At 41.5% G+C, this 26376-nt stretch overlaps 1 protein-coding gene across 7 annotated transcripts in view; it reads right to left on the bottom strand.

Annotated features, from left to right (window-relative positions):
- Window positions 1-23615: 23615 nt before the first annotated feature.
- LOC144754443 (F-box only protein 6-like) overlaps window positions 23616-26376 on the bottom strand; it is a 189597-nt gene continuing 186836 nt past the window's right edge. For 6 of the 7 annotated variants that reach the window (XM_078642224.1, XM_078642222.1, XM_078642223.1 and 3 more), the window contains one exon: window positions 23616-25539. In XM_078642224.1, coding sequence (XP_078498350.1) covers window positions 25387-25539 — 153 coding nt within the window. In that variant the 3' untranslated portion in view covers window positions 23616-25386. The remainder of the gene's footprint in view (window positions 25540-26376) is intronic. The other variant, XR_013594725.1, reaches the window with a different exon arrangement.

Raw genomic sequence — 26376 nt, 5'->3', positions numbered from 1 at the left:
GCGCAGGGATTGGGTACTGTACGTCACAGGCTGTGCTCTGATTGGCTCACGTGATTTTGTCGAGCTGAACGCAGATTGGCTTTAGTGGAAAGCTCTAATTTTACTGGTTGAGCAAGGTGGTGACGTAGCTCGAACCTGATTGGCTTGTTGGTGTGTTTCGCGCACGGATTGGCTGGTGTTACGGAACAACCAGGAAAACATTTAAAAATGACTTATTATTTTAAACATGTCGAGAAAAAGATTTCGATACTTCAAAAATTTAAGAATTTATTTTCACCGGACAAGAAAATTCAAACGCGAGGTGGTAAATTACTTCATAAGTACAAGACACCTGCAGCGTATATGGAAGGTGAATATGGTTACCATACTGTCCTGTGGTTTGATGTTTGGAAAAATTACACAAAGGACGACGGCGTATTGGCTTGGCCGGATGATGGTTCATTTAATGTTAAGGTTTTGAGAAATCTGAGAGAGAAAATGTCAGCTCTAGTACCACGGCCTAGACCGACACAATTTGAAGCTTTAGTTGAATGGGAGGATGAGATGTTTCAACTTCAGAGAGAAGCAAATGGAATTAAGAGACCTCCAAAAACACCGAGTTACAGACGAGAAACGCATGAAGATAGAATGCGTATGTGGAGACAGGGAGATATGTGTGATGGTCTCTATTTAATTAGGGAAATGGTTCTAGGGTCTCCAGGTGAAAAGAGAACTGATAAGAAAAATAATATGGTTATAGATAATGAAACAGAGGATCCAATCTTAGAAGAAATTTATACAACGAATAATAAAAATGCCCCTTTGAGACAGCCTCGTTCATGGTCCACTCCAACGGTTTCTGCTGGAACCACTCCTAGTGCACCCCCAGTAAATGACTCTCCAAAATTGTACCCAAATAATTGTGAATCCTTTGGAACTCCAGAACAGTTTGAGACAAGAACTAATGCTAGTGTTTATAATGAAAACAGAAATTTTCCAATAGAAAGGGAAGCCCCTAGAAATCTGATGAGAACTGACAGGATTGAGGAAGTTGCAAATACTTCAGAATACCTGCGATCGAAAGAAAATTTAATTCAGCAAATAACGAAGAGCATGAAAGCAGTGACAGTTCCAGTAACGATTGGTCCTGTTCAGCCTGTTTTCGATCAAAAGGAAATTAAACAACCAGGTTTAACAATTCCATTAAACGCAGAAATTCGAGAAAGTAGCTGAAAAATTTTATTCAGATTTATCTGAAATTAATCGTGAAAAATCAAGGATGCCTGACTTGACTTTTAATCAAGGTTCTTTTAATCAGACACCAATGGGTGCAGAGTCAGATGCTGAGTCACCTGAGAAAAGAGAATCGAATTCAACGCTTGATGTTGCTAAATTAAAAGCAGATTTAGAAGAATTAATAATTGGCACAATTGGTCCTGACAGTTTAAAATTTTACAGAGATGATGAACTCCTGTTCATCAGCAAAAGCATGCATTGGAAAATAAAGAATAAATATGATCAGCTGGAAGAACTGGCAGAAGAATTAGAAATTGATTTGAACAAACAGAAAAATCTAGGAAAACATTACAGATTAAATTTTACAGAAAAAGACATTGAAAATTTCAATACAGGAGGAAGAATTATGCACATAAAAGAGTTGATTGTTTATATCAAGAAATTAGGTGACTTGAGTAAATGGAGAGTGAAATGAACTAAAAAGAAGGAAGACGAAAGGTTGGATAGGTTGGATAATCTGTCTAAACAGTTTCCAATGAGAGAAATCGCAGGTGGAGGGTATGTACATGTTCCCTGGTCAAGACAGGACATTTTGCTTTTCACTAATGATTTTCCTCGGCTGAGGGAAAAACCTGTGGAATGGTACCGACAAGTAGACAGGTTTATTAAAGTTTCAAAAGTTCTGTGGATTGATCTGGATGGCTTTTTCGACATAGTTGTCCCATCAGATCTATGGACAGAATGCAAAATTGCTGTGGGTTGGCCAAAAGCTGAACCAGATCGAGTTAAAGAGACAGGTGCTCCAGCACCCGAGGTCATGGAATTCTATGAAAAAGTGATTTACTGGTTAAAACAAAAAATCGCCCCAAAAGAAGTAGATTGGGTTAAAATTGACAGAACAAACCAGGAGCCGAAAGAATCAGTTCATTCATTCTATGAAAGATTATTATTGGTTTTCAAACAATACAGTGGTTATGAAAAATTAGATGAGAAAGATATGAGCCATTTTATTTACAGGTTCGTATATGGTCTTAGACCAGAAATCAGGGAAATGATCAGGAATAATATTGTCGGATGGCAATCAAATTCGGTTGATGATATTTTGAGGAAAGCAAAATACTGCAGTGATGAGTTAGAGGCCAAACAAAAGAAGCTAAAGGAAAAAGCAATGTGGGCACAGGTAAAAGTAGCTGAACAACAGATAGCAAGCCTTGAAAATAAAAATGGGAATTTTGTGCAACATGGAAATTTCGTACAAAATGAGAATCAGGGTCAAGGAAAGTTTAAAAGTAATTTTAATAATCCAATTAAGCCTAAGTTTAATCCAGAAATTGAAAAATTAAAACAAACGATGCCTTGCTTTAACTGCGGGGAAGTTGGACATTGGAGAAACGAGTGTAAAAACCCACCCAGAAAGTTTAAAAATGCATCATTTAACCCACAGATGCAGAATGATGTTGATCTGCAGCAACAGTTGCAGCTGCAGCGTCAAATGAGTGAACTGAGTCTTCAGCGACAGCTACAACAGCAGTTAAACCAGCAGCAGAGTCTGATCCCGTTGCCCCCTTTCCCAAATTGTGGGGGAAGTCAAAAATTCAATCCAGAATTTGGGTTCAGCGAATGTGATCAGGTAATAAGAAATCAAAGACCAAATTTGCAAAGTGCATCAGGACAATTTTTGTTAACAGGAAACAAAGAAAGTGATTCTGATGACTGCTTCTGACGGTGCCCGAGAGAGGGGGAAGAGTGTGTAATTGGAGCCACTCTTGAGGTTGACCAGTCTGGTCCATTTGTAAATGGAAAGGTGAACGATGTAGACATCACTTTTCTTGTGGACACTGGTGCGACTCGTTCTACTGTTAGATCAGTGGAAATTGAAAACCTACCTCTCTCTGGGGATACCATCCAAGTAGTCGGAGTCAGCAATCAACAAATGAAGACTGATCTTACTGATCCTGTGAATGTGGAAATAGGCAATTTCAAAGACAAACACAGATTTGTAGTTTGTAATAACAGTCCAGTGAATTTACTAGGGAGAGATATATTGTGTAAGATGAATTGTAGGATATACTGCTCACCTGGTGGAATTGAGTTACAAACCATGGAGGAAGATGGGTTGTACAGACTAACTATGCTAATGATTGAGGCAGAAGAAGAAAATTTGTTTCCTACCTTTGATAAAGAAAATTTACCAGAGGAATTAAAAGAGACAGTAAAATCTGAGATTTGGGATTTGACTGGAAATGAGATCACAGTGAAACAGGGAATAGACTTTCCAAACATTCCTCAATATAAAATGAAGGCAGAAACGATTGAGGGTGTTATTCCTGTAATTGAAAAATTCATCAAACAAGGTGTTTTGAAAGAAATTGAGAGCAGTCCTTGTAACTCACCGATTATGGGGATCAAAAAGCCAAATGGAACGTACAGAATAGTTCAGGATTTGAGAAAAATTAATCAGATTGTCGTTCCTTGTTGCCCAGTTGTTCCAAACCCTGCTGTCATTCTTTACCAGATTCCGCATGATGCAGAATGGTATACTGTCATTGATCTTTGCAATGCGTTCTTTACTGTCCCATTGCATCCAGAAAGCCAGGAAATCTTGGCTTTTCGGTTCCAGAGTAGGACCCTCGCATGGTGCAGAATCCCTCAAGGGTATACAGAAAGTCATTCTATCTTTAATGAACTATTGAAGAGATCTTTGGAAGATTTGAATTTGCCAGGCAGATCGACATTAGTGCAATGTATTGACGATCTGTTGATCGCAGCAAAGACAAGAGATAATTGTGTGACAGACACGATTACAATTTTGAATCATTTGGCAGATGAGGGACACAAAGTGTCTCCTGCAAAGTTGCAGTTTTGTAAACAAGAAGTAAAATACCTTGGTCATAGAATTGCAAAAGGAATGAGACAGGTGACAATCGAGAGAATCAAAATGATTCAAGGAATGCAACCTCCAAAAACACAAAGACAGGTGAGAATGTTCCTGGGAATGGTTGGTTACTGTCGGCAATGGATTAGTGGATTTTCGGTAATTGCGAAGCCACTACAAAGATTGACAAAATCAGATGTAAAAGATCCAATTGTTCTTACTGATATTGAATTAGAAGCTTTTGAGAAACTAAAAAGAAGCTTATGTGAAGCTCCAGCTCTGGGCATGCCAGATTATGAAAAAGGGTTTGAACTGTATTGCAGTGAAAGAGAAGGATGTGCTTTGTCTGTGTTAATTCAGAGACATGGTAACATGAGAAAACCTATTGCTTACTTCTCAGCAGTTCTTGATCCGGTTGCAGTTGCAGCAACAAGTGTTAGCCTGGAACAAAGTGAGGGAATAATAATGGGATTTCCTGTAAAAGTTTATGTTCCTCACTCAGTTGAAATTCTCCTTACAAGGAGTAAAACGCAGCACATGACAAGCAGCAGACTAACCAAATATGAGAAAATTATTCTGGGATCTGATAATGTGTCAATTGCAAGGTGTGTGAATTTAAATCCTTCCACACTGTTGCCTGACATTGAAAATATTGATGAAAATGACGTGGAGCATGAATGCTTGGATGTCATGGAATACTGTACCAAGCCAAGGCAGGACATTAAAGATGTACCATTGCCTGAATCAGATCTTGTTTTCTTTGTGGATGGCTCCTGTCTGAGATCAGAGGGAGGTGTTTTAAAAGCAGCATACTCGGTCTGCACAGTTGCAGATGTTGAAGAAGCTTCATGTCTAGAAGGAATTCGTTCAGCACAGGTGGCTGAATTAATTGCTTTGATTCGTGCTTGTGAAATAGCAAAAGATTTGAGAGTTACTATAATAACAGATAGCCAGTACGGATTCGGAGTTGTGCATGATTATGGACAGCTCTGGTCTCAGAGAGGCTACATGACATCAGCAGGTTCTCCAATCAAAAATGCAGTGTTAATTAAAAGATTAATTGATGGAATTCAATTGCCAAAAGAAATTGCTGTGGTAAAATGCGCAGCACATCAAAAAGGTGAAGATTTTATCACCAGAGGCAATAATTTTGCAGATGAAATGGCAAAATTCTGTCCAAAAAATGAATTTGGACTTAATAGGGGAAAAAACAAAGACTTTGGTTCAATTTCAGTAATGCTAACATCTGTTGTTGAGACATGGGAAGAAATGAGGGACTTGCAAAATGAAGCTGATGATGAGAAAAACTCATGGTTGAGAGCAGAATGTAGACCACGAGATGAGGATGGTGTTTGGACCTACAAAAATGGCAGAGTAGTCTTACCAAATTGCATGATTGCTGACATGGCCAGAATGTATCATGGTCCTGGTCATATTGGAAGAGACTCTATGATCAGGCTTTTCAAAGAGACATGGTTTAATACCAAGTTTAGGACAATTGCAGAGTCTCTTTGTCAGAGGTGTTTGACTTGCCAACAAATGAACCCAAACAGGAAATCAGTTGTGGGAACGGGAGTCATAGGTAGGGAGGGTGGTCTTTTTACCAGATTACAAATGGATTTCATTGAAATGCCAATACACAACTGTTTGAAATATGTTTTGGTGATTGTGTGCTTGTTTTCAAGATGGGTGGAAGCATTTCCAACACGTCATTGTGATTCGATTACAGTGGCAAAGTTGCTTCTTAGAGAGAATACCGAGGTACGGTTTTCCAGTCACTCTTGAGAGTGATGGAGGGGGACATTTTGATAACAAACTGATGAAATTGATCTGTGAAGCATTACACATTGAGCAGAAAATACATTGTGCATACAGACCAGAGGCATCTGCAGTAGTAGAGCAGATTAATGGAACAATAAAAAATAGAATTGGGAAAATGTGTCTTGATACAGGTGTAAAGTGGACAGATGCTCGTCCACTTGTCCTGATGACTTTGAGAAGCACACCAGATAAAACGACAGGTCTGAGTCCTCATGAGATCCTTATGGGGAGAGTGATGAGGCAAGCTTATGTACCTGTAGGGAAACTGTTAAGCATTAATGACAGTGCGATTTTGGAGTATTGCAAGCGTCTGTCTGACGTAGTGACTTCTGTGTCTAATCAGGTGGGAACTGAAGCACAATCAAAAGACAAAGTGCAGACACATGATCTGAGACCTGGAGATTGGGTCAGAACGAAAGTTCACCGAAGAAGGAACTGTTTGATCCCGAGGTGGCAGAAACAGAGGCAGGTGATCCTTGTTACAACAAATGCAGTGAAGTGTAGAGGATTGAAAAGGTGGATACATCCAAGTCACACTATTCCAATACCTACACCTGAAAACTCTGATGAGAAGAGTGATATGACAGATGATTCAGACTCTGAAGAAGAAGTAGAGAGAAATCCAGATATTGAAGATCGACAGAGTGGTCGACATCTGGAGATCCATCTGTGAATGGAGATTTGATTGGAAAAGAATTGAAGATTATTGAAGTAGATTCTGGAGATTCTGGAGATGAAAATAATCTGTTAGATAAAGAATCAACAGAAGTAACAGAAAGTGAAACAGGTGAAGGGAGAGAACCTGATAAAGAATCGAGAAAAGAAAAAGAAACAACAGAAGAGTCTGATCAAGTTCAGAAGAAAGACCAGGAGGGTATCGAAAGGCAGATAACGAGCTCTGAAAGCAGGAACAAGGATTCCGGATCTGGGAAGTTAAAGGTGATTGAAGAATTGGACGAAGACGAATTACCGAGTACCAGTGATGGGAGAAGGAGTGCTGTTCCTAACAGAGTAAGGCTGCCGATTAGAAAAGATCCTGGGATAACGATTGAAATTTCTGACAGCGACTCTGGAGAAAGTGATGAAGAATGTCAAAAAGGAGTAGTGAAGAAAAGATCATGGAAAACAGAATCTAATGAGTCTGAGCCAAAAAGAAAAATCCTGAGGAAAGGAGAGACCTGGCCATCTGAAAACGGAGGGTTGAGAGTCAGGTTAGTGAAAAGATCAAAGGAGCAGGTGAATGAGATAACTAGTCAGGGGGATCCTGAAAAGAAAGCTGAAAAAGGAAAGAAAATAGAAGTGATTTCTAGAAAGACAAAGAGTTTTGAGACTGAATCAGAAATATAAGTCTCCTGAATGGGCTTATATAATAATACCACCTGTAATTGAAATAAATAGCAGTAGTCAGGAAGAAGAAGTGGAAGAAATTAGTGACAATGATTGAAGTACTAACCTGTTAGAATTTAGAATTAAGTTTAGGTTTCTATTTTTGGGGTAAGGCTGAAGAAATTGTGTTAGGTGACACAAGGTCGAAGAAATTGTATTTAGTTGGAGAATAACTTGTGACATAAGGTCGAAGAAAAATTGTTAGAGGGTTTAAAAAAAAAAAAAATTTTAAAAGGGGGGTGTGAGGTTTTAGAAATTTTTGAAAATTTTTGTTTTCTCTTTTTGTAAATAAGTTAATTAAAAAAAATAAGAGATGCCTTATGTAATGGCGCGTAGTACTTCAAAATTTTCCATTTTTAAGAAATGCTGTAAGATGACTCTGGTGTGTGTGCTCATATTAATTCTGCTCTGGTTAGTTTTAGTTGTCATCTTTCCTTTCGGGATCGATAAGGAGAGGTACAAGGTCAATATGACAAGCAAAGCTTCAGTTAGTCAAAACAAACATAGTGCAACACACAAAGCTAACAAGGTTATTGATCACAGACCAGATGTTCATCAGGACAGGTCTGTTGGTGATTTTTCTAGCAATACTTTTTCAAGGCTTTTGGGAGAGTACGTTAAGGTCATGGGTGTCAAAGATTGTTATATCTGTGTGAAGTTGCCTGCTTCTGTTTCTGAGGGAGTGACATACAATATGCTTCCTCTTACTTATGGCATAACATGCAGTGTGATAGCTAGCTTATTTTACCAGACTGGTCGGTTGGAGTATTATTATTCCAACTATGATGAGATCTTTGCTAACCTGAAAATAGAGAAGGCTTTAAATAAACATAAACAAGCTAAACAGATGAGGGATTTCTTTTTAGTAACTAATGAACTGACTTACGAATATGCTTATAGAAACAATTTAACTTGCAAATTGAGAGCTGAGGAAAAGTCTTTCCTGAATCTTGTTGAGGAGAGAAGAGCAATTTATAAAAGAAATGAGATGGTCAAACAGACCAAATCGAAGTTTTGGCAGAAGGAGGATGCTAAGCTTAATGGCAAATCTTTTGATAATGTTGCAATTCACATAGACAAACCAATTAGTGGCAAGCTTTGCATTAGGAGAGACAATACATTGTTTGATAATTATTTTGTAGGAGCTAGCAATTGTGAGGACACTTACCAAATTATGGGGGGTTGGGGATTCAAAGGTGGCAGAGATCCAATTTTCCCTGGGATCTATTTTGTTTGTGGAGATAAAGCTTATTATAATCTCCCAGACCATTGGTATGGGACATGTTTTGTTGGTCTTGTGTTCCCCAAGATTTTTCATGTTGACAGAAATGCAGAAGGTTCTTTTGAAATCAGTGGCCATGCAAACAGATATAGAAGAGAAAGTTTCTCAGAAATTTTGGGAGACATCTTTGAGGCAGTGATACCCTCAGTAGGTATAACCCTGAATGCAGGAAGAATCAGAAAATTGTCCACAATTGTTGACAGATTGTCCACTGACACAGCAGGTGGTTTTCAGTTAGTAGATGTGGAGGTTATTGCGGTCAGATCAATGGCGATGCAAAATCGCCTTGCTTTAGACATACTCCTGGCAAAAGAGGGAGGAGTCTGTGGCATTTTACATGTACAGCATTGCTGTACCTACATTCCAGATGAGAGTAAGAATATTGAAATGTACATTAGAAACATCACAGAGATGCATTCAGAAATAGTCCCCTTGGAAGAAGATGATTTCTCAGAACGACTTTCAAAAAGATTCCAAGCAATCAAAACCTGGTTTCAAGAGATTGGTGGATCAGTTCTTGGCAAGATTCTAACACCTTTGTTTGTAATAATTTTCGTGATAGTTTTGACAAAGATCAGTTGTATGTTACACAAGAGAAAGAAGCACATGAGGGAAAAGAGGAGAATTTATAAAATCAAAAAGGAGCAAGAGAAAGAGATAGATCTTGAGGAGTTGCGCAGAGCTCAATATGAGAGTTGTAAAGATTTTGCTGAAACTAGTATTTAGAAAATACTAACAGAATGAAATCAAACCATTTTCTTTTAAGATAAAAATTTTACCAAATTTTTGGGTGTGGTGTGGTGATTGGTTAATCACCAGATGAGGGAGTTGATGGAGCGAGATTCAGAAATGTTTTTCATTTCAACTCGTGAAGTCACACTTCCATAAATAAAATAATACAATTAACAGTTGTATTGTGTATGTATTAATTTAACCTAGTTTAAGTTGCATCTACACCTGACAAACGCGGGATACTAACATCTGTGCTCATAAACGTGCATTATGTTGCATTTCCTTGTTTGTGAAAATAATAAATTAATCGGGTTTGTCATGTCAAAAATTAATTGCAGCTGTTTAAGAATAAATGGCATGTGCTTATTTTGCTTCCCTGTCTATGTGGTGTCAATCTATTCTCTATAGGTGCATAAAGGACATTGCTGGATAATAAGAAGAATGGTAGATATAAAATGCTGCTTTATTTGTTTGCTTCTGCTAGGTAACTCAGACTAATGGGTTAATTATTAGCAATAAAGGGTGGCAACAGAACAAATTATTTTTCTCGCATTAATTATTTTCTTGTGTTTGTTTATACATTAGTTAATAAAGAGGCTTTGGGCCTAGTGAAAACTTTCCGTGCTTGCAAAAATCTGCTTGGAGCCAGAATAAGTCCGTGATGGCTACAGTTTTCTCCGTCTGAAAAGTTTGTTATGATGAGATAACATACTCTTTGCCGAACAAGGCCAAGGCCAGGAACCGGCGAAAGGCTTATAACATTCATGCATCCGAGGAAGCTAAAAACTTCATTTTGTTGCTAATGTAGCGAACTGGAGGAAACTGCGTTTTTCAAAAACCGGAGACAATGATCTCTAAGAATGATGACGGAACTGTAATTCTGAAATCTGGTGACATGCCGCTTGTCACTTTTGAGCCAATGGGACTTCATTTCAGCAGAGAAAAATATACAATTTTAGATTAGCTTAGCGTAGAAAGGTATAAAAACTTTTACCCCGTGGAAGAGTTATGCTTCTCCTTGCAGACCTTTTGATGAGGGCGTTATGCTGTTGGACTTCTCTTGGAGCACGTAAGAGCCCTCAAAGACTTTACTTTTAATTTTCCTTATAGCTAGCTTTAGTTAGGGACTTAGGTTTTGAAAAATGCCAAGCTGATAACTTTTCATTTACAATAATAAATTTGATTAATAATAAAATTGTCATAACTATTTGCAATGATTCAAATAAAAATGCTTTAATAAAATCTCTAATACATTTTCCAAATGAGTAGCTAATAAAAATCTTACTTTGGAAATCAAGCTGGTCTTGTTATTTTCATATGTATAGGTTATTCATAGCTAGATCTTATCGCCACAGTGGCTTAATTAGCTTGTAGGTTTGTATAGTACAATGAATTCATTTACCATGGTTGTATATAAATGTATATAATTTGTGAATAGGTTAATTAGGTCACATGATCCAGTTGGTTATAATATGTCATGTTAGATTTATGGGCCTTATGAGAGTTTATTGATTGATGGTGTATATAGTAGAGTTGGGTAGCGTTGCTTATGACATATTTCCAAAAGCCCGCTGGATCAGGATGTCCGAGCTTATTTTATTTTTTTTTTTTCCCCGGGTCCTATGATTATGCCTTTTTCCAGCTCCATGGGCCATTTCCTCCGGTTTCCCCGGCAAACAGTATGGTCCGACAGGTTGAATAATACCTTGGTGGAGTAAAAGGTTTCTACCCTGTCCCTGGATGCTCCTTCCGCCAGTTATCCGATCGTGTCTTGGTCTGGATTATCATCTATACGAAAATCCCTGAACTTGTTCAGGAAAGATACGCATGATGGTTGGCGTTTTTCCTAAGAGGGCTAAGGCAAATGAGGACAAAAACCCCAAAAAAAACAAAAAACAAATCTAACAAGGTACTACTAAATGATCAATTACTATTTGTATTTTTAAACTTACAAACTATGGTTAAACAGAATCATTATATTAATACTAATACCTCAAAATAAGATACTTAATATATATTAGATCACTTAAAAAATGTATTTACTTGAGCTACATTCGAGTAAACAATACTATATGCAATGATATAAAAAAGTTATCATATATCTAAAAAAGATAGTGTGGACTTATGTATTCGGTCCCACAATTATTTTGACATGACAATATTTTAGAAACTATATTGTTGAACAACTATATCGTCGCAGCGATATTTTGGTGATCCACAATTTAAATTATTTAGACTTCCCTACCTTATATATTTTCCGGGAAAGCTTAATCCTTTCATCTCAGTTATATTTGAGGATTTGTTTTATTCTCTGCAGTTGTTTTTACTTAATAGCACCAAAAAGGTCAGCAGTCCATACTCTGGTTAATATTAACATAACATGAGATATCATTGCTAGGACAGCAGTGTATGTTTGCTCAGGACACAGGTGCATTTTCAGAGATCTTAGACCCAGTATAGTGTTGCATGGCTAGAGCGGTAGACCTCGAAGCTGGGGAACAGGGTTCGAGTCTTGGCAGGGACGGTCAACATCCTGTGATTCTGGGCAAATCACTTAATCTACCCGTGCCTAACAAAATGAATGTGTCCATCTGTAACGCAACTGATTCTCATGTAAAGCGCTTTAATACGTTAGTCAAGGTCTATTAATGCCTTCGTTCCGGGATCTAGGTCAAGGTAGAAAGGATGTGGTCTGACAGCTAGACTGCTGACTTTGGAGCTGGGAAACCAAGGTTCGAGCCTCGGAATCGACTCCACATCCCATGATTCTAGTCAAATCACTTAATCTCCCGGTGCCTACCAATAAAATGAATGTGTTCTTGTGTAACGTAACCGGTGCTCATGTAAAGCGCTCCAATACCTTCGGGTCGAGTTTGCACTATATAAATCTGCAAAAAAATGGTATCAGGTCAGTATAGAGGTACGTCCAGGGGTGGTTCCTCCGCTACGGCAGAGAAGCGTCGCCCCACTGGTTAAATGCTGCAAACAGAAGAAAAATAAAAAGACAATAAACCAATTTTATTGTGATTTTATTTTTTATTTACAGTCCCACGAGTCTGGGGCGACGCCATGTCTCAGCGTCAGCAGCAGGTGGAGGAGGTGCCGCCGGTACTGAAATTGCGCATGTCGGTTTGGCTTGCCGTCTTAGGATGGCCAAAAATACATGCACAATTTGATATCTCCAGGCTGTTCCTCTGAGATATCAGATGTGCTCAGGGGCACAGGCTCCTAGTCCCTGAGGGAGAGTGAAACTGGCCAGCTCCGCCCAATCATAGTGCTTATCTCATGCTGGGATTAATTGCATTAGAGAAACGCTGGGATTGCATGGGGAGTCTGGGAGCCTGTGCTCCTGGGAATTGTAGTGCCGAGCAAAGGACCAGCGAAGTGGGTGGCGAGGGAGCAGAATATTTTGGTGGCCAGCAGCGAAAGTGAAGTGCCTTTTTTTAATTTTCATTCCCTACGCTGTCCCAATCAGAGTCGAATTAGCAGCAGCCGCTGCTGGGTACATCATGAGAGCCCTATGAATGCATCAGTATTGCAATAGCGTTGCATGGTGCACATTGGAATAAGAGGTAAATTGCCTGCGTTACTCCCCTGGTCTTCACCTCCTAGATCATTGAAAAGAATTTGCCAACCTAGCTAAAGACATGTTTGTTTGGTAGCATCCCTCCTCTATCAATAGAGACACATTTCCAGAGTGTAGGATCAATGACATCCTAGGTTGGTGGCCCAGAAGGCATCTACCTAGTATTCTCCTACGCCCTAAACAGCACTACCTACACACCATTCTCTTTCTCATACTTTCTCTCTTGAATGCTTTTCTATAATTCATCTTCCTTCCTCTTCTCACAACCATGCTTCCTTCTCACCCCTTTCTCTATCTCACAGAACATCCACTCACTCTTTTAAGAGACACCCTCTTATTTTGTCTCCTCAGCTCTCTTCTAACTCCTTTCTTCCTTCCTTTAATTTTTACTTTTCTCTACCACAGCTCTTACACTCTTCCTTGCCCTCCTCTTACCCCCTTCACGTACAACTTTCTTTCACATATATTTGAGCATCACCTTTTAAACTTCTAACATTGTCCTTTCTCTACAGCGCCTTCCACTTTCCCACCTCTCTCACACACTCACCTTCTTTTTATGCTTTCTTTCAAACATCTTCGTTCCTCTTGCATCCTGCTCATTTACTCCCTTTCACTGACAGATATTCACACAATCCTCTTTCAATGAAACTCATACCGCATGCACCGTCTCCTCTCTCACTGCCTCCTTTTCCTAAACTCCCTCCTTACCATTTCCTGAGACAACATCTTGCTGCCAACTCTCTGGCATTACTTTATTTGATAGGGAGTATCCATAACTATTACAGAGGGCGGCAGACATACAAACAACCAGTTAAGTCCTGCCCTCAACCCTCCTTTCTACCCTATTTTTCTCTTCCCGTTTTCTTTCACTCATTCTATATCGCTGATGTTTCTTTAACACACACACAACCCACCTACACACATGCAGCCCATGCTCTCTCAGTGCTGCGTGTGTGTGCATGCATACACTCTGTCATTCAATCCCACCTAGCATTGGTGTCACAACTTTTAAAAATTCTGAGAGCTGCCTGTCCTGAGTTCAGGTTCATCTCAACAACTTGCCATTGTGTGGCTAGAGAATAGTGCCAATATAGGCAATTCACCCAACATGAAGAACATAGCATGCACATCAATAAATAAACACACAAGACATGTTTGTTGGGAAACATTTTGCTTCAGGTTTTATTTCATACCAGAAATATGCCAACGTGGTGGGTTAACTTACCAAGGGCAGGCAGTGGTGACTCACCCAAGCTGCCCTGCCCGCCTGATGAGCAAACTGAACTGTGGCCAACCCAATTGGTGCTACCATTTTGTGGGGATTATCCCCCTTAAATACCATGGACCACCAGTCCATCCCTTTACTCATGCATTTTTAGGGGCGGAGCGTGTCCAGGCAAGGCCTCGGTTGCTCAAGCTTACAACCGCCCGAAGGACTAGAGGGGTGCCGTCCCTTTACTCCAGGCTCCTGCCACAAAGACTCCTGGGGTTGTTTGGCTTCTGCACCCTTATTGTGCTCCTGAAGAGGGTACCCCTACGAACCATTCAGCCTCCGGATCGCCCTGTAACGCCACCTGCAACACAAATTAGCAAGGTAACATGTTCCTACCCTAGCTATGCACCCCAGCCAACACACTGGGTATGGGGTAGGGAGGGAGACGGCGTGACCAGAAGACCCAAAAGGAAAGCCAGATGGGGGGGCAGGTATAAGTACCTTTCCCCCCACTCTCTGATGCGCTGGGTGTGGCCTACGCCGGACTTTGGAGACTCCCAGAGGGTCCCAACCCCTAGACATGTTGCTGTACCTAATGTGGCACTCGGGTGGCCGCCCTCTTAAGTGGGCACACTGTGTGTGCGCGGGCAGCTTCAAAGTGCGTGCTTCTGAATTCCAACCATGGGGAACCTCTTCCAAAGTGACTGTCACCGTCTCATCTCCTTAGAGATGAGTCACAGACACTCCACACAGAGCCCTGCCAGTTGCAGACTCTTCCTTTAGTTACATGTACCCCTCCCCCCCCCTAATCCCTGCCCCCAATCTTCAGGCCCTGGCACGCCGAAATAGAGCACAGAATCCCGATGCCACAGGGCATGGCTGGAAGCGTTGTATACTGGGAAGTCTGTGAGGGTCCCATGTTCCTGCCCCATGGCCTTATCCCAATCTGCCTCATCTTTTTCCTAAATTCATCCTTCCAGGGGGACACTGGAAATATGATGGCTCAGGCCTGCTACCGGGGAAAGGGATGGGGCTTGGTGTTAGTGATGGTTCTGCGAAGCCTATGGAGGCAGGGCCGGCTTTAGAGCAGTGCGGCAGGTGCGGCTGCACTGGGCGCTGACCTCAAGGGGGAGGGTGGGCTGTGTTTAGCAATAACTTATGCTTGAGAGATGAGAAGCACTTGTTCCCTGTGCTAGTGAGAGAATCCAAGGATTCTCTCACTAGTTCTCGGGTGTGGGGGCGCTAAAAATGATTGTCACACTGGGTGCCACCAGTGCTAAAGCCGGCCCTGCATGGAGGGCAGCCAGGACCTGATGTCTGAGGAAGAGCTGCAGAGTCACGGTGTGTGAGCAGGCCGGGCTCCAGGATTTTTGATGTAGAAGGGCCAGGAGAAAGCATGGGTGGGCCATGAAGATGAATGGCAGCGGCTAAAAAACACCAAATACGTTTTTGTCACCCGATATTTTAGTTGCTCGCATTTGTTATATTTAGGCATATCTAACACAATAACCACCAAACAATGAGCGATCCCCATGTTCCCAGTTGCAAGAATTCCTCCTCTACAGCTTCTGGCTCTGGTGAAGGAGCGTGCCAGAACTTAAAGATGCAGGAGTGCGGCATGCTCATGGGATGCTTAAGGAGGGCGGCATGCTCATGGGATGCAGAAAGAGTGCAGCATGCTCATGGGTTGCAGGAGGACGGCATGGTCATGGGATGCAGAAGGAGAGCGGCGTGCTCATGGGATGCAGAAGGAGGGTGGCATGCTCATGGGATGCAGAAGGGTGGCATGGTCATGGGATGCAGAAGGAGTGCAGCATGCTCATGGGATGCAGGAGGGCAGCATGCTCATGGGATGCAGAAGTTGAGTGGCGTGCTCATGGGATGCAGGATGGTGGCATGGTCATGGGATGCAGAAGTAGTGCGACATGCTCATGGGATGCAGAAGGAGGGTGGCATGGTCATGGGATGCAGAAGGAGTGCAGCATGCTCATGGGTTGCAGGAGGGTGGCATGGTCATGGGATGCAGAAAGTGTGCAGCATGCTCATAGGATGCAAGAGGGCGGCATGCTCATGGGATGCAGAAGGAGTGCAGCATGCTCATGGGATGCAGGAGGAGGGTGGCATGGTCATGGGATGCAGAAGTAGTGCGACATGCTCATGGGATGCAGAAGGAGGGTGGCATGGCCATGGGATGCAGAAGGAGTGCAGCATGCTCATGGGTTGCAGAAGGAGTGCAGCATGCTCATGGGTTGCAGGAGGGTGGCATGGTCATGGGATGCAGAAAGTGTGCAGCATGCTCATAGGATGCAAGAGGGCGGCATGCTCATGGGATGCAGAAGGAGGGCAGCATGCTCATGGGATGCAGAAGGAGAGCGGCATGCTCATGGGATGCAGGAGGCCGGCATGCTCATGGGATGCAGAAGGAGAGCGACATGCTCATGGGATGCAGAAGGAGAACGGCATGCTCATGGGATGCAGGAGGGCGGCATGCTCATGGGATGCAGAAGGAGGGTGGCATGCTCATGGGATGCAGAAGGAGAATGGCATGCTCATGGGATGCAGGAGGGAGGCATGCTCATGGGATGCAGGAGGGCGGCATGCTCATGGGATGCAGGAGGGCGGCATGCTCATGGGATGCAGAAGGAGAACGGCATGCTCATGGGATGCAGGAGGGCGGCATGCTCATGGGATGCAGAAGGAGAGCGGCGTGCTCATGGGATGCAGAAGGAGAACGGCATGCTCATGGGATGCAGGAGGGCGGCATGCTCAGGGGATGCAGAAGGAGGGCGGCATGCTCATGGGATGCAGAAGGAGGGCGGCATGCTCATGGGATGCAGAAGGAGGGCGGCATGCTCATGGGATGCAGAAAGAATGCGGCATGGTCATGGGATGCAGAAGTAGTGCGGCATGCTCATGGGATGCAGGAGGGCAGCATGCTCATCGGATGCAGAAGGAGTGCAGCATGCTCATGATCATATCCAACAATAGAAATGATCCTACTGCCACCAAGGGCCCCTTTCTTGCTTTTCACTTTTTTTTAAAAAAACATACCTTGGCAGCTTAGCATTTTAAAAAGCATTGACTTTTAAAAATATATTCTAAGCCCTGTAAGTATTTTACACACCCCTATCCAATAATATCACACATTTTGTTATTTATCTTTTTTTCTACGCATATGCTCACCATAAAAAAACTGTTAGCATTCTGGCTCAAATGTAGAAGACCAACAGATCAAAGATAAAGAAAAGCAATATCAAGAGAACAACATGGCTGACAGTTATGTGTGTTGTTGTGTTGTTAATCATAATTGGTGAATATAAGGGATTTCCAACATTTGAGCCAGAAACATAACTCAGTGCCATTTTCAGTGGATATAGGGGGACTTCAATATCCATTTTTGGCTATCCTTTTGAAATATTTGAATAAAGTAAACCAATTCCAGATACCATCTTTGGATGTACATGGGTTACACAAACGAAGTTAAGTGTACCTTGATTAAGGATTTTATGGATTATAGGATGAAGAGAATTTTAAAACTATTGATATTTTATCAAGTGCTTTGTTCTTCATGTTCATTTAAACAATTGGGCCCGGATTTATATTTTGGGGGATGAATTACTCCATCACAACATTGATGGACAGCTTGTCGGCCGAAATATAAATTCCATTATGTCCTATGGTATTTGTATTTAGGTGGACAGAATATCCACAAAATATAAATCAGGTCCTTGGTAACTTTTCGAGACAACAATGCAAAATAAAATATGCATCTGCAAGATGCACATATTACAGTTATGACCAAATAGGTGACTAATGAAGTAAAAATGTAAATATAATCCACCTGTACAAGGACCCCTTAATAGCACAATTAGAGCAACAAGCATTGGCAAAGCCAATAGGCCTTGCCTATGCGAAAGCTTTTGGCTTTAACAATGTCTTTACCCCATGTTGTACAGTAGCATGGCTAAAACTTTAGAAAAAAAGCAAAGACACTACAATTTTTAACCATGCTACACAGGCACACTGCTCATAGTGCTTTCTTCTAACTTTTCCGCTGGAAAACATGGCATAGGCCAACTGCCTTTGTCAATGCTGGTTTAATGTGGAACCTGTTGATGCTTGAAGTGCCACAAAATTGCCAATTATGCAGCAGGTGTTCCAATTAGTTGACCATGTGACAGCACTTGTATCTGCCTCAGAATGGTGAATTCCTGAGATGACCCTGCTGAGAATCAAAAAGGTGTACTGTGTGTTGAACATAGGTCCCTCCACAAAGCAGCATTGAAGCATTGCTAGTGTTTCAACTCAGGAATGACCTCATAGCAGAAAATTGTAGAAAAGGCAAAATCATTTGCAGAGCATTTCTTTCATAACGCTGATTTTAACTCCTATGTATCTTGGATTGGGAGCTTTTGTTCAGGAGTGCGAATTTAATAAAATAACTACTTGTCCATAGGGCAGGTTGCTTCATAAATCTACTTGTCCTGTAACAAACTCCTTTTGTCCTTTTGGTGCCATGTATTGCGGCGACAAATTATGGCAGCAATCTCATTATATAAGAGCTCTGATATAGCCTCTCCAATTATGCCAGGGGTCATACCATAGTAGTGTTTGAATACCTGCAATCCCCTTATGTTGTCACGTTTCCGCAGATCTACATACTGGAGCTGAAGGTAGTGGTAAGCAATAGTTTCAGGGTTAGAATGCCCTTTAATGTCTGAGCAAACCTACTAACTTGCATGTTTTAAGGGTTTTCAACAACTCTTCTCTAATTTTTCCCATAGTGAGAAATATTGGAAATGTACTCCTGAAAATGGCAGACGTAAAACTTCTTCCAGAGTTGGGAAAAAAGTGGTTGGAGGGAAAGTGAACTTGCAAACACCCCGATTTTCACAAAAGCAAATCGACACATGCAGATTTGCTCATGCTCAAATGCAGTTCACACATTTTTTCTAGGTGTACTATTTCCTGTCCTACTGTAAATTCTTGGGAAAACACGAAAGCCATATAGCTGCCCTTAATGCAAGGACATATACCATGGGTGCACTTTTGAGAATTTCTTTAATGATTGGGCCCCTAATTTGGTCTGGTGTCGACCGTGATCTTTTTGTGTTTATTAAAGTGTTGTCTCTCTTGCTCTGTTATTGGCTGGCTTCACTGTGACAGCATTCTGCTCTTTTACAGGGAACATATCGGCACACAAAGTAGTTTTTTCAGTGCCAGTAACTACGGTGCCAGTGTGTGTTTTTTGAGACCAAAACCAATTTTTGCTTTTGCCATTGTTTGTTATAATTTTTTGAGAAATACTAGCATGCATCAACACATGTTACTAAATGATGCCTGAAATTTTACAGTAGTTTAGCGAAATGTTTTTTTTCCTACTTTCATTTTTTTAATTAAGTTTATTTGGAAAACAAGGAACCATCAATCTTGCTTTCAAGCTTCTGCAAATATTTGCATCAAATCAGAGAGCATTCTGGGAGCAATATACATAGACTCATATTGCTAAACTTTGAAACTGGATGTACACATTTTTAAACTGGAACCACTGTCAGAGCTTACAACATTTACTTAGAGCTATCACCCTAAAAATTAAGGCTTTCAATTAATAAACCATGAATACAAGTTTGAACAGCATTAATATGTTGACATAAATATTACCTTAACTGCAGACAGTGCCCATTCCTGATCCATAATATGGTACTGCAGACTGGCTGCCAAAGGGTTTGTGCTGCAGGGGGTTGGGCCTACTTGTCCCAAGGACAAAATATACATGATAACTTGTTGCCCTTAACCCAAAACAATAGGTCTTGGAGTCGGCCTATAGGTATTTCACATCCCTGTTTTGTTATAGCAGGAGACCATGTTCAATCATGCATGATACCAGTTACCATCTCTTCTGAGTTCAAACCTGGCACGAGACCTGAACGTAGCCAAGTTAATGGTGCTATTAATTAAAATTATAATTGCATGTATTCAATTCAATCTGCACAAAAACCATTCTCTTTTTTTTGTAATATCCCCAAGTCAATGGAGTTTGGCATTACTCTTGAAGAAACAGAGCAATCTGTTTCAAAACTTGTTTAATAAGACCCATCACAACAATTTGGTACCAATGGAGCAAAGGCAGCTGACCATGGAGATTGCACCTGGACCATTGTTCCAAATAATCAAGTATAAATATATATATCAACATGTGCACACAATACAAACACCTGCTGCCGAGGTGCATAAACCAAAACACGGTAATAACAATGTAAAACATAGAGATGCACAACAAAACTAACCAAAAAAGAACAATGTTGTGATTCTTGTCTTTCTTTCTTTTCTTTTCTCTCGCTCTCTTATTATATAGATTCACACACATTAGTGAAGGTGGTCTCAATCCTTGTGCAACCAGCTGGCACAGAACCTGCAGTATGCGGAGAAGAATGGATGGTCACCACCACATATATGACCAGTTGAAACTCGCTGCCGCCATGAAACTGGGTGATTTGAAAACAGCCCTTAGAGAGTAGCAACATGTGCGAGACACAGGCATAAACCTGGATGTGGGGGGGCTGAAGAGACATGTTGAACGGCAGTATGGCAAATTCAGTGTCTATAATCACAATGACGATGGCTCCATCGCCATCCTTGAAAGGAAGTTTCATCCCACCAATTTCAGTGTCCATAAAAAGGTCAGTGGTATTGCAGATACTTTGAGGATATTTTGGCATCCGTGGCAGTGTGCGTTCTTATGATGCAGGAGAACCGCTGCTTTGGCGTGTGTAACAAAAAAGGATGCAAGAAAGAATTCAGACCGGTTACTAGACAGGTGTTAGCCAAAATATACACAGTAGAACAAGAAAAAAAGACAGCATCCTGGTTGGGGGCTTTGACATTGTGTCAGTGAATTTACTTTTCAATAAGGAGGCTGAGTTATAACACACCTCTCTAAATATCCTTTTGCTTCACCCTTTTTCACTAGACCATGCCAGGATACAAATGAATCCACTTCCTCCTTTCCCTACCCCTTCTCTAGGTGCAAACCACCCAAGAGAGCAATTGCCCTGGCCATAAACTATGAAACTGTATTGTGTTCTCAATCATGATCCCTGTAGCCTAAGACACAATTGAGCAGGTGTCTGGGAGGTCGGAGGAATCTGGGTTTGTTGTCCCAATGGTAAATTTACTCGTCAGGTTTACTTCAAATATCTACTTTGGTTATGAGCACAGAACGTGTGTGCTGCATAAACTGTGCGAGATGAGGAGGTCCAACAGAGGAGCACAGGACTGCAATTAAGATGGTGATAATCGGAGTTGAGTATTGAATCCAAGAGAACCCCCCCCTGGGACTGCTTGCTGTCATGTATGATATATAAGGCACATATTAATCCACTTTGACACAAAATTGGGTTGCATCAGTGATGAAGCTAGTTTGTTGAGCTCAAGAGCCTGTATACTTTAATCTTGAACTGAGCCAGACCACACCATTCAATCTCTTCTGCAAACTTTAAAGCTGTCGAAAGGTACTTACGGTGTACCATACAAACCCCAGACCATTCCCCGCCTAACTATATAGAAGAGAGAAGCCTGCACTTGAAAGGCCAGCATGACAACCACAAACAGTACACCATCTGTGTGACATCAGATCTGCCAAGTGTCAAGACAAAAGCATAGGAGAACGTGAAAGATTCACTATTCAATTAGGCATACCTTTGCAGAAAAGATGACTTTCTATATGTAAATTCAAGACTTTCCCAAAAACTTCCTCTTGGAAATGCTCTATGTGTCACTGATTTTATAGAGGCCAATGTAAGCATTAGTTCCAATTCCAACGGCGTAAGGTTTGTGGGGTCGAGATCATCTAAAAGAAGTCACTTCTGTGAAGACCCTTCAGCTAGTTCAATAATAAATGTTGCTCCTCCATGTGCTGTGCCACAGCACCACGAGACCTATGGAGGATGAGGAACCTGAAGCAGTAGGGCCCACTTTTGGGGTGCTCATCCTATAGCACATTGACACTCTTTCATGTCACATCCATCAGTGGCCCTTATGTTGTGAATTAGTAGCTGCAAAGTTTTTTTCTTTAGCATGAAGTAGACCTTGAAAGGGTTGGATTTTCATCCCAATGTTTTGAGTGTTGAATGTTCATTTGATGTTCATTTGATATAAACAAATTGGGGATTGGGTAAAGTGGATTTTTGCACCATCACCAAAAGTAATTTGGACACCAAGATCTCCAATACATGCAGTTCATTCATTGCAGGTTTCTTCTTACACCTGGAAGCAGCGCATGTTCTCGTTGATGTGGAAATATTGACAAAGCAGGAACTTCCTCTGGTGGTCCCATTTCAATTCATGGTTTTCTCTGTGGTTAGTTCGTGGGTGCTGGTCATTGCAGGCACGGTCTTACTTTTAGGTTTGGGGCACAGGTAATCACACTGCCACTCACAGCTCTCTGAGTAAGGATGAATTCACCCGTAAGTTGGATCTAAGGTACTTCACAGTTGCTCCCTCCTCCTGCCTGACCCTCATCTACTTCGAAAAGGAACATAGTCGAAAGAACAGAGTGTTGTTGATGACAGTTGTAGATCCCCAGAGCCTATGCAACATCATCTCCTCTCTGGTAGGAAGACCACATCAAAAGAGAGCAAGCAACTACTAGTTTGCACAGTGGTGGAAATAAGATTATAAAGAAGACATTGGGTCACACATCATTCTGGGATTTTAATTGATCAGCCAAAGACCAAGGTACTCGAACGCCTTTGAGGAGCTGCTTTCAGGTTGCCTTTACATCTTTTAGATCTTGCTCTGGTTCATTCCACTAGCAGCCAAAAGTAAGCGACGTGTGAAAATATACAGAATTATAGATGGGCAACAGTGAATAATGGACGTTTTCAACTACTGGTTCTGATGACCTCAAATAGACAATGTGAGCGGCGTTTAGGTTATCCATGATGTCACTCAGAACCCTGAGCTGAAAAAGATCCATTAGTCACTTTTTACCCATCTATAAATGTATGTTATGTATGGCTCCCAGAATCATCTGCCCAAGACTTCAACTGCTAGAAAGGGACAGAGGAGTAATAGGGCATCATATATAACATGGCCTTTCATCCCTTCTTAAATGCAACCTGTCTCCTCCCCCACTAACCACTGTGCTTTCCCCACCCACTCCTCTCTTGAAGCTGAGCAGAGAGCCAGCGCAGCGATGACGGGCTGATGAAAGCCCTGAAAGAGCAGCCAGGAATTTCATATGAAGTATCAATAATGGAAAACGTCCCCACTGTTGCTTCGTCATAGCAGTGAAGAACCAGATTTGGAATCGATTATTCACAGCAGTGTCCCTCTGTGACCGCCATACATAACAAGCAGATTCATGCTGCAAAAATGTTCTTACAGTGAATGCACTGACCCATATGAAAAACTATGAGTGGATTATTGCCATAGTTTTAAAGCACTGCACGTTTTATTACTGCAACAGAAATTGTGTCATTTTGAGTGAACACACCGAATGACATTTGTTTTTGATGATTTGTAATTTGTATTTCTTTATTTGGATTACTTGGTTCAAAAGAATGCTTCATAATAGAATGCGACAGCATGATCACAATAACAAGAAGGCACTGAGAAGGAGTGCTGAAAAACATTATATATAACATATAACAAGGACAGACCCACAATGCAAGACCGAACCCAGTCCCAGAGGAACAATCCTGACACAGCGCGTATTGAGAGACGAAGCCTAATTTCATGTATTGGAGATCGACATTGTGATTGTTGTATGGTGTGACATATAGGGGCCAAGGAAAAACCTTCTTCCAAATAGGGACACTAGACTGATGGCCCCGTCCTGATGAGACCCACAGCTTAATTCCATGTGGGTTAAAACGTCCACTGGATTATCATTCCCACTCGAGTCAAGATATTGGTGCATTCATGTTGATGTTGTGGGTAATGACGTGAATACCCTGTGTTCTTGCGCATCGATGTGAATAAATGTAAATATGTATCAATCACTGAGCACTTTGCACCGACTGCACTATAATTTGATATATGCTGTTCAATGTTGATGGAATAATCGCTGCAGTTTTCAAACTGTACTGGGCCTTGTGAATAATTTTATAGTACACTACTATACCAAGGAAAAAGGTTGTTTGTGGTAGAATTTTGGATAAATTTAACCCACAGAACTATTGTGTTGGTTCTAGAATATAAAAACTGTACAGTACATTAAACACTGAAGAACAGGAGCTGATTGGCAGTGTGGTTGTTTGTGACTACGAAACTATAGACCACCAAAATTTAAAAAATAAAGAATTATGTTGCCTAAAGAAATATGGACATGATAACTTTTTTTAAAGAAAGTGTGCTGTATAGTGTGCTGTATTTCACACTTCTTCCATTTCTTGGTGTGTGTGTGTGCTTTCCTTTCTTTTTTTTTTTACAAATGTTACTAATACCTAATTTAATGGTCCTCAATTTGCAGATATCTGTAGGGTGGAAGGCTGGATAAGCCTGGCTGGGATTTGAACACATGCCCTTCAGTTCACTGCAGATGTCAGCAGAGAATATGGAATCACAGATCATTTCGTTGGATAAGCAGCAATTCTCAGCATCAAGTCTCTGTCCCTTCAGTGCTGAAGCTGGAGTTAGAACAGTAATTTGACCCTGCCCACTAGTTGGGAGATTAGTTCCTATTGCTTTTTGAAGCCTATATTTTTACATTGTACTGGGTGGACGATGTTAGTAGAGGTAGTGGCAGTATATTTATTTGGTAAGGTATTTCAAGTTAAATTCTAAAAGGAATGCAATGAAAAATAAAGACAGGGCATTGCAGTTAAGAGGTTGTTCGTCAGTGCAGGGCATTGAGCGAGAAGGTTTGTGCAGCCTAATGGGCGCTGGGTCAGTGTTTAGTTTTATAAATCAGGCTGCAGCTTTGAGGCATTAAACAAATGATGTGATTTGCTAAACAAACCGTACGAGGATCTGAGCAGGTTAAAACGGAAACCAATAGAAACTTCTAAACTCATAAAGAGAAAAACGGATCTGTGGTGATATTGTCAATAAAAGTCCAGAGAGCTGGCAGCCCTCTATGCCAGTGCTTCCTTTTCTAAAAATGTGTCAGCAAAATAAATACATATGATCTCCCCCATTCCTATCCAGGGAGAAAATGTGTCATCTGCATCAACCCAAGGACCAGAACAGTGGTCCCCGCCTTCCGTAAAGTTGTGGCCTTCTCATCTGTGGTCGCACTGTGCATAGAAGGGATCCTTTCCAAACCTCTCTCTTTACTGTCCATTAGGGCCCGGCGGCTCGATCACCAGGCTGCTGCAGGTCACTCGCACCCCGTACCAGCCTTTCCAACTACGGGTGTCTCCTCCACCGTGTTGAAACTTTATGTACCGCACGCCGGGACCGTACTTCCGGAATGTGTGAGACATCTGAAAATCAAGCAGCAGGACAATACCAAGTGAAAGAGGGTTCTACAAGTGAAACAATGGCTCTTTTTTTTTATTGACATTTTGTTCAGGTATATATATACACCATAGGTACATTTAAATGTTAACACTACACAGTATTAATCCGAGTATCATTATAATAATTTTGAAACACCAATACTGAATAAAAATCAGGTTCACTGCTCCAGTGCGTTTTCTCCTTTTGGAGGAAAAAAGGTACATCCGTATAATACATTATCGCAATTCTCACAGTTAAAGTGACTGGATCATAACAATATCAGCTGTGGGCTAAATAAACATATCAATTTTAGGCTCATTAACTGGGCAGGGGAAGGGTGGCTATGATTGACCTTATCACTTGTTTCGAACTAGGCGGACCCATATATGTGAGGGACATTTGTGCAAAATGGTGAGTGTTAAGGCGGGTATTGGGGCGATCTGGACGGGGAGACAACTGGCACTGGACTAGAGTCATCTGGGAGGTCCACAACATGTCCTCTGAGCCAAGTATTGAAAGGTTCCCATATCCTTCTGGTAAGACGCTGTCAGCATAAGGTCTCAGAATGCCGCCAGCTGTTCCTGATAGTAAGCAATATCTCGCACCCACGCAGCCATTCAGGGGGCTCTAGGGGCACCCCATCGTATGGCCAGACTGCACTTTGCGAGCAGTAGCATCATGGCCACCAAACGGCGTTTCTCAGGTGGGATTTCCCCCACATAACCCAGCAACACACCAGTGACAGATTGAATAGTATCATACACCTCTTTCCAAATTTCAGCAATGGGTGGGCAACTCCACGCAACATGCAGAAAGGCAGC

Source organism: Lissotriton helveticus, chromosome 5_1, assembly GCF_964261635.1.
Source record: "Lissotriton helveticus chromosome 5_1, aLisHel1.1, whole genome shotgun sequence".
Classification (NCBI taxonomy): Eukaryota; Metazoa; Chordata; class Amphibia; order Caudata; family Salamandridae; genus Lissotriton; species Lissotriton helveticus.
This window is presented reverse-complemented; position numbering and strand designations above follow the sequence as displayed.